The sequence below is a fragment of the Lytechinus variegatus genome, chromosome 12 (genome assembly GCF_018143015.1).
Source record: "Lytechinus variegatus isolate NC3 chromosome 12, Lvar_3.0, whole genome shotgun sequence".
NCBI classification, from domain to species: domain Eukaryota; kingdom Metazoa; phylum Echinodermata; class Echinoidea; order Temnopleuroida; family Toxopneustidae; genus Lytechinus; species Lytechinus variegatus.
The window spans coordinates 3,747,923-3,760,867 of record NC_054751.1 but is presented as its reverse complement, the minus strand read 5'-3'; the positions used below and the strand labels follow the sequence as shown (position 1 = coordinate 3,760,867).

General features: G+C 35.2%; 1 protein-coding gene across 1 annotated transcript; it reads right to left on the bottom strand.

The window, feature by feature from the left end:
• Positions 1-3,654: 3,654 nt before the first annotated feature.
• On the bottom strand, positions 3,655-10,550 carry LOC121424884 (ubiquitin domain-containing protein 2-like). Its single transcript, XM_041620731.1, has 3 exons — positions 10,316-10,550; positions 5,939-6,175; positions 3,655-4,684 (listed from the first exon to the last, which is right to left on the bottom strand). The coding sequence occupies exons 1-3, from the start codon at positions 10,389-10,391 to the stop codon at positions 4,296-4,298; spliced, it is 702 nt and encodes a 233-aa protein (XP_041476665.1). The 5' UTR covers positions 10,392-10,550; the 3' UTR covers positions 3,655-4,295.
• Between the last annotated feature and the right edge of the window lie 2,395 nt (positions 10,551-12,945).

Genomic DNA, 12,945 nt, shown 5'->3' with positions numbered 1-12,945 from the left:
AAAATGAAACCTGCGAGAGGAGGAAGCATAAACACATTCAATCTCTCAATAAACATAAAATGATATGTTTAGATCTTGAGAATACAAATGATGGAAAACCAATTAGAATTTATATATGTACATGTAGTCATGTACATACAGTATACTGTACACAGTATACTATACATTCATGTAGTATGTTAAAAGAGGTTAACATTTCAGGGGGGTGTTTCACAAAGATTTTTACGTAAGTGTGACTTAATGACGCACTTAAATCCCCCGTTGCATGCAGAATAAAGGCATTACCTTATTGGTTAAATCATGCCAAGAGGATGCATGCTACTGCGTATCAATCCTTAAGCTTATGTGCTCAATACGTGAGCGTCAGCATAAATTAAACATGATTCTAAGTCACGCTTAAAGGTCAAGTCCACCCAAGAAAAATGTTGATTTGAATAAATAGAGTAAAAAAATCAAACTAGCATAACACTGAAAATTTCATCATAATCGGATGTGAAATGAGAAAGTTATGACATTTTAAAGTTTTGATTATTTTTTGCAAAACAGTGATATGCACAACTGAGTGACATGCAAATGAGATAGTTGATGTCCCTCACTCACTATTTTTGTTTTTTATTGTTTGAATTATGCAATATTTCTTTTTTTTTACAAATTTGACAATAGGGACCAACTTGACTGAACCCTATAGCAGTAAACAATGCTAATTCCACATGTTCAGAGAAGAATTAATCATTGTTTCACTCGACAATGAGAAAATTTCATATTTCTTATAATTAAATACAAAAGGAATACAAAGGATTTGATGACGTCATCAGTCTCATTTGCATACAGATCAGGATGTGAATAGAACAGTTTTGTGAAATTAAGCGGAACTTTAAGATGTCATAACTTTTTTTATTTTACATCCCATCCGATTTTGATGAAATTTTCGGTGTTATACTTGTTGGATTTTTCTCTTTTTATTCAATTGAATTTTTTGTTAAGTGGACTTGTCCTTTAAGTATTTGTGAAACATTCCCACCCCCTCCCCTGGAGATACCTCCAAACTCCCTGGTCTTTCTATCATTTGTACTACTGGCTTCAAACAAGAGGTTCGATTAATATACGTACATGTTGCACATGCAGGCGTCCCGCTACTTTTACTTCAATCGAGAGTTTTCAAGCTTTACTCAATAACTTTACACCTCTGAAAAAAGCTTCTCCAGATTCTATATAAAGATACATCCGTCACCTCTCTGAGACTGAATATTTTCACTAAACTTCATTACTTGTTGATATTTTTGAAAAAAAATCACTAACTGGCAACTTATTCAGCACCAGCTTTTCTTTCAATGGTAATGACCAATACATGTATACATGTTGCTCTTAAATCACATGTCCATAGTACATGTATGTACATGTATAATGTGTGCAACAAGGTACATGTACCTTGGGAAATACATGTACTCCTTTAGATGAAACTAAGGTATACATGTAATTTAAACTTTCAATTTAAAGAACAATGTGTGATCAATTTAGCATGGCAATATAAACCATGAATCTAAACCTGGTCAAGTCTTATTATGGACGACTCTATTCAAAGCCAATGAAATGCTTTCATCATGCCTCAGTACCAGAGAAAAAGAATAGGGGCTCGGGGCAATTTCATCCCTGAAATGCTCATAAGAGCCCTTGAAACTAAAAAGATCAAGCCACAGAAAATCCCCATTCACTGTACATGTAAAAGCTTAACAAATGTTGCAGTTACTCCCCCCCCAAAAAAAAAAACAATTTGACCTAGACTCCGTAACACAAATGTTTGCGATGAATTGCCAATATGAAAGAACAGCACTGATTGGTCCCTGGTCGGTATTTCAACTCAAAATAATGCGTGCGTGACATTGATATTGATTGGTCAGTTCATTTAGTGATTGATCGCTAATCTTTGTGTTACGGAACCCTGGTCCCTTTGTACATGAAAGTACACGTACACATATAATTGTATGCAATAATTTTTGATGTCTAATACCAGTGGCCATACAATTAGAATTGAATCAACCTTTAGCCAATGGGTCTTCCCTACACTTTATCTAGAAAAAATGCTATTTAAAAAAAATATGGACAATTTTCAAATGAAGATTGAAATTTTTAAAAGGCACTTCTCATACATGTATTTCATGTGTGATTGGCGGGATCTCACGGTCTAGTCTTGACTCAAGGAGACTAGAAAGGCCATATTTTAGCCTGTGTAATACTACATGTCCTGTAAGAATGATGTAATAATCAATTCATCTGGAAAATTGAGCTAGGTTTACAGCAATTAAAACAGGCTTTTGTAACATCTCAAATATTATGTGCGTCATATTGAAAGGAAAGATGGCTCCTTTTATTGGCGCTACACTATGCAAAATGAGAATTAATGACGTCTTAAATTCTGATAATAGAGGACTCTTTAACCATTAGATACTTTTAAAACAAACATACATATACACGTACACCTATAAAATCAAAGGATCTCAATGTTCAGGCTGAAAAATTAATAGAAAACCTCTAAACGGTGAACCGATCACACATCACATTGATCCAATTTCTATAAAATTGATGCCAATGAATGACTTAAATCCAGGGGGGTGTTTCACAAACATTTAATTCTGGGTAGTTAAACGTCAACCTCGAGTGCTACATGTAGCATGCACACTAATCATGCGCAATCTACATGTAATTGCTAGATACGCAGTAGCACTTGCACGATCTGTCATTGAGCATGATCTTAAGCACAGCGTGCAACTGAGATCTTGGTGTGATTTTCAGATATGATTTTTATAAAATATTTGTGTCACACACCCTCAGGTTTTCCGGTTTCAAAAAGGAATGTTTAGTGTTTATGTGAAAACGGAAAAATTGTGTGTTGAATGTAAAAAAAAAAAAATCCATGTACATTTTTGTCACCAACAAGTCTATAACAGGAAAATGTTACCAATATATTTCCACACTCACAAGGCTATACCTACATGTAAATAAGAAATAGACTTGGAAAATTTGGATGGACAATAAGAGTTGATGCGCAAACAAATTTAAGCATCAGTGTTAAGTTGTTGAGACATGTAGTACTAGAGCAATTCTTAGGATCTCCAAATCTATTCACCATATTTATATGTATATAGGTCTACATGTAAATGGTAAAAAAACTATGAATTACATGTAAGACTTACATTGTAAGAGTCCCTAAATTTAAAATACCTACACACGTTTTATCCAGAATGTATGTGATGTAACATATAGAATTGCAAAATCTTGTTATCATACATTGTAGGGCTTGCAATGTACTTATGGAAAGTCTTTTGTTAGTCACACATTCTAATGGCAAAACAGATTGGTGTGACAATTTGCAAATAAAGAATCATGAAAATGCAGTTTAAGAAAAGTCAAGGATTTGCAGCATGCGTGAACTGTCATGCAACAGCATGAACTGTCATACAAAACTAGGACTTACAGACATCTTGATGCAATTAGCATTGGTGTCGAGAACAAAAAGGTAAAAACAGGAATGGAAAAGTTGCTCTTCTGATCGTACATCATGTATATTTTCATAAAACACGCGTCTACAGCTAAACCTATGCACAAATCATGCTATAAAGCCTCCAATTTCCAATAAATATTGCTTTTTTTCATAAATATATTAGTTACTGCTTCGGCTTCAATATACATGTATATTTTCATTCTCATCAGAATTTACATACCCCTGCAAAGAGATCCATTGGCATGTGACATCCATTATACATATGACATACGATTAAAAAAAAAATGGATTAGAAATATTGAATTCATAGACAGGAAAACAGTCACGAAAGTTGAAGCTTAGAGCTGGTGAGATGAAAATATGATCAAGAAATGGGGAGAGAAAAAAGAAACAAGATATCAAAGAACTTCTGATATTCTGACTTGACACTTGATGGTGTAAGACAATTAAATACTGAAAAGAGAAAAAATGGGGAAAAATGTTGAGTGATATGGCTGAAGAACAACGAAAAGCCAGGGATAGTTAAACCACACACTGGGTAGAAACAAATTCATTGACAGAATCGTGACTGTAAAGTGGATGAAGTGAAAAAATCGGAAAGGATACAAGGAAAAATCATTCACAGTGCCACATTTCTTTTTTTTTAAATAAAAAGGTGCCAATGTGATCGAGGCATGAAGAAATGGAATTCATCACCCTTTTATCATCCTTCCCAAATTGCAATGATGTCATCTGGCATCGGGAGCTGAGAGTGCCGTTTGACCCGCCGATACACCAAGATTACCTACATCCAGAACTAACCATCAACGGGTGCTGGATTTGGCTGGCTTAGTATAACTTGCACAACGAATCCTTTCGCTAATCTCGCCTCCTCCACGCGTGTTTTGTCCGTAAGCAGTTTTCCGCTGAAGAAGAAGCGTTGACGTGATGGCTCAATGTTCTCCATCCCGTGGATACGCTTCTTAACTTGGTATATCGTGTCTGTCGACCGAACATTCAATTTGAGTTCCTTACCGGATGAAAGGCGGAATTTGACCGTAAGTTCAGTGCCGCCCTCTGCTGGTGGCTCAGGGTCAATCACGTCAATATCACTTGTTTCCTCTACCATGTTGACAGGCGCGCTTAGTGTGTAGACAGGGAGGGTGTACCGGTTCCCTAGCTCATCGTAACAATCCGTCAGGGCACCTGTGAATATTCAGAATTAAAACATTAGAAGATATCACTTGAAAATTTGCATTGTTTAGACGACTTGTTTGTGATAATCAACCTTGACCACTATGCAGTACCCCAAAAACAAACAATGCTGTATTCTGGGCATAACAGGTAAGAATACATGTTGTTGTCTCAGATTGTAGTAGGAATTTTGTTTTTATAATAATAATAATAAACACAGTATTTATTATTTAGACGACTTGTTTGTAATAATCAACCTTGACCACTATGCAGTACCAAATAAAAAAAAACAATGCTGTATTCTGGGCATAACAGGTGAGAATACATGTTGTTGTCTCAGATTGTAGTAGGAATTTGCTTTTATAATAATAATAATAAACACAGTATTTATTATGTGCCATCTTTCTAGTAAATTATTGTGAGGCACAGAAATGTAAGAAAATATCTTGGAATAAATTGTAGGTTCAAGATGTTCCTAATCTGTACATATTAAGGAGTAACCACTAAACAGTGCAACCCCCCCCCCCCTGTATCACCCAGAGTACATTGGATAATAGTCAGTTGAAGTTCTATCATGGCAAATAAGTCCTTTTGCAAGGCATTTAAATTTATTAACAAGGCTTCACTCCCAATCGATAAGGATGGAATTGAGAAGATACATGTGTCATTGTGGTGGAATCAGCATGTGAGAATGTGAAAAGTATCATACATGTCATAATAAGTTAATGGAAATAGAAAAGCATAATTTACATTCTGGTATTTTATCACTTATTTCATCATATCAAAGCAAAAGTGCTTGAGTGCCTCTGCAAAAAAAAATGACTGATGGTTAGCTGACATGGATTTGAACTTATCTGTAGGTGAGTGTGTGTATATGATTTGAGTTTTTTTTTCAGATGGGTGTCAATCACATATTATTCATATATATCTGAAAGACCTGAACAGTGCTCAAACCTCTGCATTATTTGTACATTGTAATTTACAATGTACAAATAAAAATTTCTTAAATAACATTTTCAAATTTGAAGAATTTTGATACTGTACAATTGGGAGTTAATCATGAAAAATTGCAGACACATTTTCTTTACTGTCTTGTATCATCAACATTTGAAATCATCAGGACCCTACTACATAAAGCTTAGCAATTTACTGTGGGGCTGACTAGTATGATTGAAGATTGCATTAAGTAGTATGTGCAATCTATTGTAAAAATCATCCCCACAATTAATCGCTAAAAAGCAGTATGTTACTGGGCCCAGAACTTACCATTAGGGCATGATATATTTGCACCATCAATGATGGCTTGAGATAAGACAAAATCTCCAGACTCCAACGCAGAGGCCGCTCCCCGGAGGGCATCCCAGATCTCTTTCCTGCCCTCGTAGGCTGGTGCCGTTTCCCAGAATTCATCTCGCTTGCTTTGTAGTTGCCCTGTGGTGAGTGGAACGTCACTTTTCCATTTTGGTTTCTCTGGTTTCAGGGGCTGATTTCGGCCGATGGGCACTGCAAAGAGGAGAGGTTTGTCCATACAACAGTTTACATGTATACATTTTTTTTCAAGAGGATCATCCCATGTCAAGCCACCCCTAAAAATGTTTACAGTTATATCATACCTACTCCAAAGCTGCTCATATACGTGGGGTAGCAACATCATACAAGTGGAATGCCTCTGGCCGTCTCACCTGCATCACGCGGTTCAATATAGCAGCAGTGCTGACTTTGAATACATGTACTACTCTAACTCACACAACATGTTCAGTGATACATGGTTACTCTTATGTCCACTTTTTATGAACTAGACCAATAAACTTACAGAGATATGATGGTTATTCAACAAAAAACCCAACATGGCCAAAGTTCACTGACCTTACATGACCTTTGACCTTGATCATGTGACCTGAAACTCGCACAGGATGTTCAGTGATACTTGATTACTCTTATGTACAAGTTTCATGAATCAGATCCATAAACTTTCAAAGTTATGATGGTAATTCAACAGATACATCCAATTCGGAGAAAGTTCATTGACCTTTGACCTTGGTCATGTGACCTGAAACGCGCACAGGATGTTCAGTGATACTTGATTACTCTAATGTCCAAGTTTAATGAACTAGACCAATAAACTTTCAAAGTTATGATGGTAATTCAACAGACACCCCCGATTCGGCCAAAGTTCATTGACCCTAAATGACCTTTGACCTTAATCATTAGACCTGAAACTTGCACAAAATGTTCAGTGATGCTTGATTACTATTATGTCCAAGTTTCATGAATCAGATCCATAAACTTTCAAAGTTATGATGGGAATTCAACAGATATCCCCAATTCGGCCAAAGTTCATTGACCCTAAATGACCTTTGACCTTGGTCATGTGATGTGAAACTCATGCAGGATGTTCAGTGATACTTGATTAATCTTATGTCCAAGTTTCATGAACTAGGTCCATATATTTTCTAAGTTATGACGTCATTTCAAAAACTTAACCTCAGGTTAAGATTTGATGTTGACGCCGCCGCCGTCGGAAAAGCGGCGCCTATAGTCTCACTCTGCTTCGCAGGTGAGACAAAAACCGAAATTTTCATTGTTACAGTGTAGCATTGCTTGATGGTTCTTGCGCTATGACATGCCCTGTTTTGGCATTTTGGCAACAATTAAAATCAACACATAACTTTTTAACATACTGTACATGTTGAAGTGAGTTTGAAACATTAACATTTTGACCTTCTTAGTTACTTTGACCTTGAATTCAACCATGTGTATCAGAATATTTTTGCAAAACTTTTGAAAAAAAAATATTAAAAATCTGTCAAGATATTATCTATTCATTGCTTAGTTTCTAGCTCCTTCAACTGAATCTTTCAAGAGCCACCTGGAACCACTTGGCTTGCCCTCCGTTAGCTCTCCAGTTGAGATGCATCTTTTTACTTGCACTATAGTTAAGTTTTTTTTTCACTGAACTGCACCAAATGTCATGTGTTTTTGTGATTGCGGCCTCAGTCAAGTACAACTACTGTATACTCTATAAAGAGGACTGTACTCAACGGAAGAAGAATATGGTTTAGCCCATGGGTGTACATGTATATACACGGAATGATATACCCTTAAATAATCAGAAAATTTGACAGACGTGATAGACAGATAAAGAGGGAGACGTACATGTAAGAATAGAGAGACGTTTACAGAGAGAAAGGAATGCAGAGATGGACAGACATCGATAGACCCACCCCCCCCCCAAAAAAAAGGTTTCATTTTCTCTTAGTCTTACATACATTGTAAATCAATTAACCCCTCAATGCATTCTCCTTTTTTTTTTACTCAACTCCCATAAAAAAGGTCTATTTTAGAACTGAGTATGTTATCTAGATCTAGTTAAAGGTCAAGTCCACCTCAGAAAAATGTTGATTTGAATCAATATAGAAAAATCAGACAAGCACAATGCTGAAAATTTCATCAAAATCGGATGTAAAATAGGAAAGTTATGACATTTCAAAGTTTCGCTTATTTTTGATAAAATAGTTATATTAGCGAGCCAGTTACATCCAAATGAGAGAGTCGATGATGTCACTCACTCACTATTTCTTTTGCTTTTTATTGTTTGAATGATACAATATTTCAATTTTAATGAATTGCGCGATTAGGACCTCCTTGCCTGAAGCACAATATGTTAAAATAATGGAATTCCACGTGTTCAGGGAGGAATGAAACTTCATTTCATATGACAATGACGAGAAAATCAAAATATTTTATATTTCATATAATAAAATACAAAAGAAATAGTGAGTGAGTGATGTCATCAGTTCCTCATTTGCATACCGACCGAGATGTGCATATAACTGTTTTGTGAGATGAAGTGAAACTTTAAAATGCAATAACTTTCTTATTTTACATCCGATTTGGATGAAATTTTCAGTGTTATGCTTGTTGAATTTTTATCTTTTTATTCAAATCAAGTTTTTGTTGGGGTGGACTTGTCCTTTAATAATGGTATGGTGCCCTAAGTCTGCGCAGTGCCCCTTGTCTGCGTACATGTGTATCTGTGCGATTCTAGTAAAAGAAGATGCGCAACGACCACAACTATGTATACACGACACATGTACATAGAAAGATATTCATCAAAAAATCAGACTGAAAATGGTGGAAAATTAATGAATTTTGCGCATTTCATGTGACGGCCTCAAAATGTAGCCTTTCTTATCAAAATCCCTAATTCATGTGTGAAGAGAATGGGTGGGCAGACATGGGGCACCACTATTTGTTCAATTTGAAAATGACTGGCCAAGGTTTTTTTTCCAAGAAAATAATATATTTCTAATTTCTTTCAAAATTTTATGAGATTTTCGGCACTCTTACTAGAATATGAGGAACATTACATGTATGTACATCAACTGAAAACTTTTGTTTTAAATTAAAAGAAATTCATGATAAATCTTAACTTGAATAGTTAACAGTTAGACATAACCCCTCCCCCCCCCTTCAAAATAATATCAATGAATTTTGGGAGGTTGTCACAAAGTCAAAAGGAACCCTTTCCCATAATTTAACTTAAGTTCATGTAGCAGTCACACATCTAGACACAAAATTGCACAAAATGCGAGGTGACAAATTTCACAATGTCTGACCCTGATCAAGGGGGGGGGGGGCAGTCAAATATGTTGCTGTACACACGAGTGACCCAAAAAACATGTTTAAAGGGGTGTTTTTTCAGTTTTGGACATGGGTTGCGTGTGCACTCTTTAAGGTCAATGGTCAATCTTAGGGAGGATCATTTAGGGTATGTTTTTTTTTCAAAGCTTTTTTTAAAGACTAGTCTAACGTGTTTAGGGTATGTTTTTTTTTCCTGGGGTCATATTCTGGCGACAACTTGTTTAGGAATCTTACTTGTTTGCAAGCAGATGTCTCCAAATAAGTAAAATGTGATACCAACCAAATTCATGGCATTTTAACCTCCATCTGATATAATTATCTTACCTTTGTCTGCTTGATTTCTTTTCTAAATCTTTGCAAAACGATCATGAGCAAATTAAGGTCACACTTTTTATGAAACTTTTTCAGCTGAGCGCGCACTACTTTACTAGCCGATCGCCATGGAATATTGAGATCACAATACGCGTGAAACCCTCGACCTTCTTTATAATTCCTTCAAGCGAATTTGACTTTGGGTCTTGCCTTCCGTCTGGTATTTATGATTTTGATTAATTTTGTGTGAACTGTGAGAAATTTTTGATTGAAAATCAACTTCATGATAACTTTTAAAATGTGCGCAAATTTTGGTCATCCCATCCATTATCATGGCATGTGAACTGTTGTCATTGTTGCGAATTTAAGTCCCCTTTTCTTGGCCTTGTGGATACACATTATACGGTACCGTATCTTATTAATAATAATATAAGTTAGTCTGTACACAGTCACTGCATCTTGCATGCACTCAGCAACACAATTCACAACAAATACACAGTAGTTCTACTCGGTAGGACCCGGTACCGGTATGTCTACGGTACGACCGATGACTGTGCACAAAGCATTGCCATTGCAATTTGCATTAGGATGGCAACAAAATAAGAGTCAGTCGCGTACACACAGCACTAACTCAAGTGTTAACTCAAGTAACAGAAACATTCCAGAAATAAATTAATATTTTCTTACTCGAACCAACTGTACCGTCTGTATTTTCCCCTCTTCCACTTGTCCCATCATGCGAGGTGCTAAAACAACCTCCCATGATGGTAGTTAGCCCCAAATCCTCTTATCCCTTTGGCGTTTTTGCTTCATTTATTTCCTCCAGCTTCCTCTCTCGATCTCTTTCAGTCATACATCTAACATAAGTCGATTTATTTTCCATAGGATGTGTGCACCACGGTTACGTCTCCTACCGTCGTATGTTTTTGTGTGTGTCTGTAAGAATGAAAAAAAAGGCGATTTGCATTTTCATTTTGCGTAAATCATCACCAAACTATAATTTCTTTTCTTTCTTGCTTTTTTTCCGGTGTGGGTGGATGTAAGGTCGAAAATATTTACTTGCTATGAATGAATATAGGGTCTATCTGACTCATAATCTAAATTACGTTTGGTTTCAGTTTGTACATGTACCTTTTTAGAGTCTATTTTGAAATTAGACTCACACTCACTTTTCGAACATGGGAAACATTATAATTTGTGTTTTTATGTTTTTTTTACACTTGTTTGTCACAAATATCCTGACTGCTGGGAGTCCAAAGAACCCTTCCATGCAGTAAAGTTTTTAAGGTCAAATTCTAATTGAGGAATATAACCGAAAGAGAATTTTGTTTTTAAAGGAGAGAAATTCACATTTAGAAATCTATGATTTTTTCGATTTCCCATTTGCCTTTATTTGTTTCATTCATTCATTTATTTATTTATCGATCTATTCATTATTTATTCAGTTAATTATTCCACTCACGGTTGGAATATCCTCTTTTTAGCTAAAGGCCATAAGGGTTCCAATATAATAGGTAAAATAATCAGTATCATAAACAATTTTACATTTAAGCAAACGACATTTTATTGAATAATGATAGCCTCATCATCGTCTGTCTCATTTGCACGTCAATGAGTTTATATAACCGTTTGTGAAAAATAAGCAAAAATTTAAAATGTCATAATTTTTTTTTATTTTACTTCGGATTTTGATAAAACTTTCAGTGTTATGCTAGTTTTATTTGTCTTTATTTGAAGAGCTTGATTCCAACAGGGGCTAAATCCACTTATGACCAAAATTATTTTTGATCTTGCATCGTATCGTAGACGTGCATGGGAATGAAGTGCACCACATGGCATCTGATTTTTTTTGGGGGGAGGGGAGGTTGGTAAAACTTGATTGCAAAATTTGAGGTTTATTCTAGAAGGAGCTAAATCCAAGCGCTTTATTCAAAAAAGGAGCTTAATCCACTCTGGTTATCTAACATTTGTTAATTTTGCTACTTTACATAAAGTAATGCATTTAATTTTGTAGGTACATGTTGTTACAAGTTAGCACCATCAGTGCAAATTTTGATAAAAATAATAGAATTTTACAATTTTCATGAATATTTTTGGATTTAGCTCCATTTTGAATTAGAGATTAAAAAGTCACCGTTCTTAGAAACGATGAAAAAATAATCCTTTTTTTAGCTTCTTTTTGTAATTTTCAAAGGACAAATATTAGAAAAGATCGGAAAAGCACTCTGCTATAGCAATATTTATGTGTTTTATATTCAATCCCGCATGTTAAGTTACATAATACTGCATGGAATGCCCGAGTTTAAGTGTAAATTAAAAAAAAACAATAACCCCAGCTCGCATCACTTGTTTGATTAGATATCCATCATGTTCATTATTGAAAAAAGTGTTTATAATGTCCACTTTTCAGGTCGTGCTTAAATAGTTATTTAGTTCTATAACCATCATGTCAGCTCGCTTGTTTACTGTGTTCTTTATTAAAAACGTGCTTAACCTATTCATGAGTCACATCAAACGGTCTTTTTAATTTCAAATCGGTTAATTAAATCTTTCATCTCCCACTCGAATGTATTGCTAATTTATGCATATTATTCATATTAAACAACGTGTGCTTAGAATGTCCAAATTTCATATCTTAAAATGAAAATCTTTAGCTCACGCTTCTCGCTCGCATCAGTTTATTTGCACACCCTTTTCATGATATTTACATTGATTCGAATATCATGTTGTTCGGTTAATACATCCTTCCTTTTCATGGTTACAATCAATTGTTTAGGTATAGAGTAATTGAGTTCGTCGCTTCGCGCTCTTAACACTCTTTTTGTTGGCCAGTATATTAAAAATTTCAGCTCGCGCTTCTCGCTCGCGTAGTCATTTATATTCAGGTCACATGAAATACTTGTCTTGTTTCTAAGAATTGAAATTTAGTTAGGACTAACCTAGTATACAAATGTAGACCCACATGTACCTCAGCTGATCCAACATGTCCAACGAGTCTGCATAGCAGACTAGGTCTATATACTGAGGCTGCAGAAGTGTCTTTCTTAGTTATTTTCTGATTATTATTATTATTCATAAGTAATGTTTAAACTCTTAAACAAGTTGTTTTAAAAAAGAATTGAAAAATCGTTTAAAAGTTTCAGCATTAGCTTTGAAAAAGTTCGACCTGCATTTCAAGTCTCAAGTTTGAGGGGCAATAAATTATCTGCCATAAAAAAAATCCATATTCTATTGTTCGGAACAGAATCAGAAACAGAATTCCTCTGATTTTTTGCCCAATTATTATTTGAAAGTGATATTTTCCCTCTTGACAATGA

Coding starts and splice junctions, on each gene's coding strand:
- LOC121424884 (XM_041620731.1), bottom strand. CDS start 10,391: ATGGGAGGTTGTTTTAGCACCTCGCATGATGGGACAAGTGGAAGAGGG. Junction 6,176..10,315: donor AGACGGTACAGTTGGTTCGA/GTAAGAAAATAT, acceptor TCCTCTTTGCAG/TGCCCATCGGCCGAAATCAG. Junction 4,685..5,938: donor AAATATATCATGCCCTAATG/GTAAGTTCTGGG, acceptor GAATATTCACAG/GTGCCCTGACGGATTGTTAC.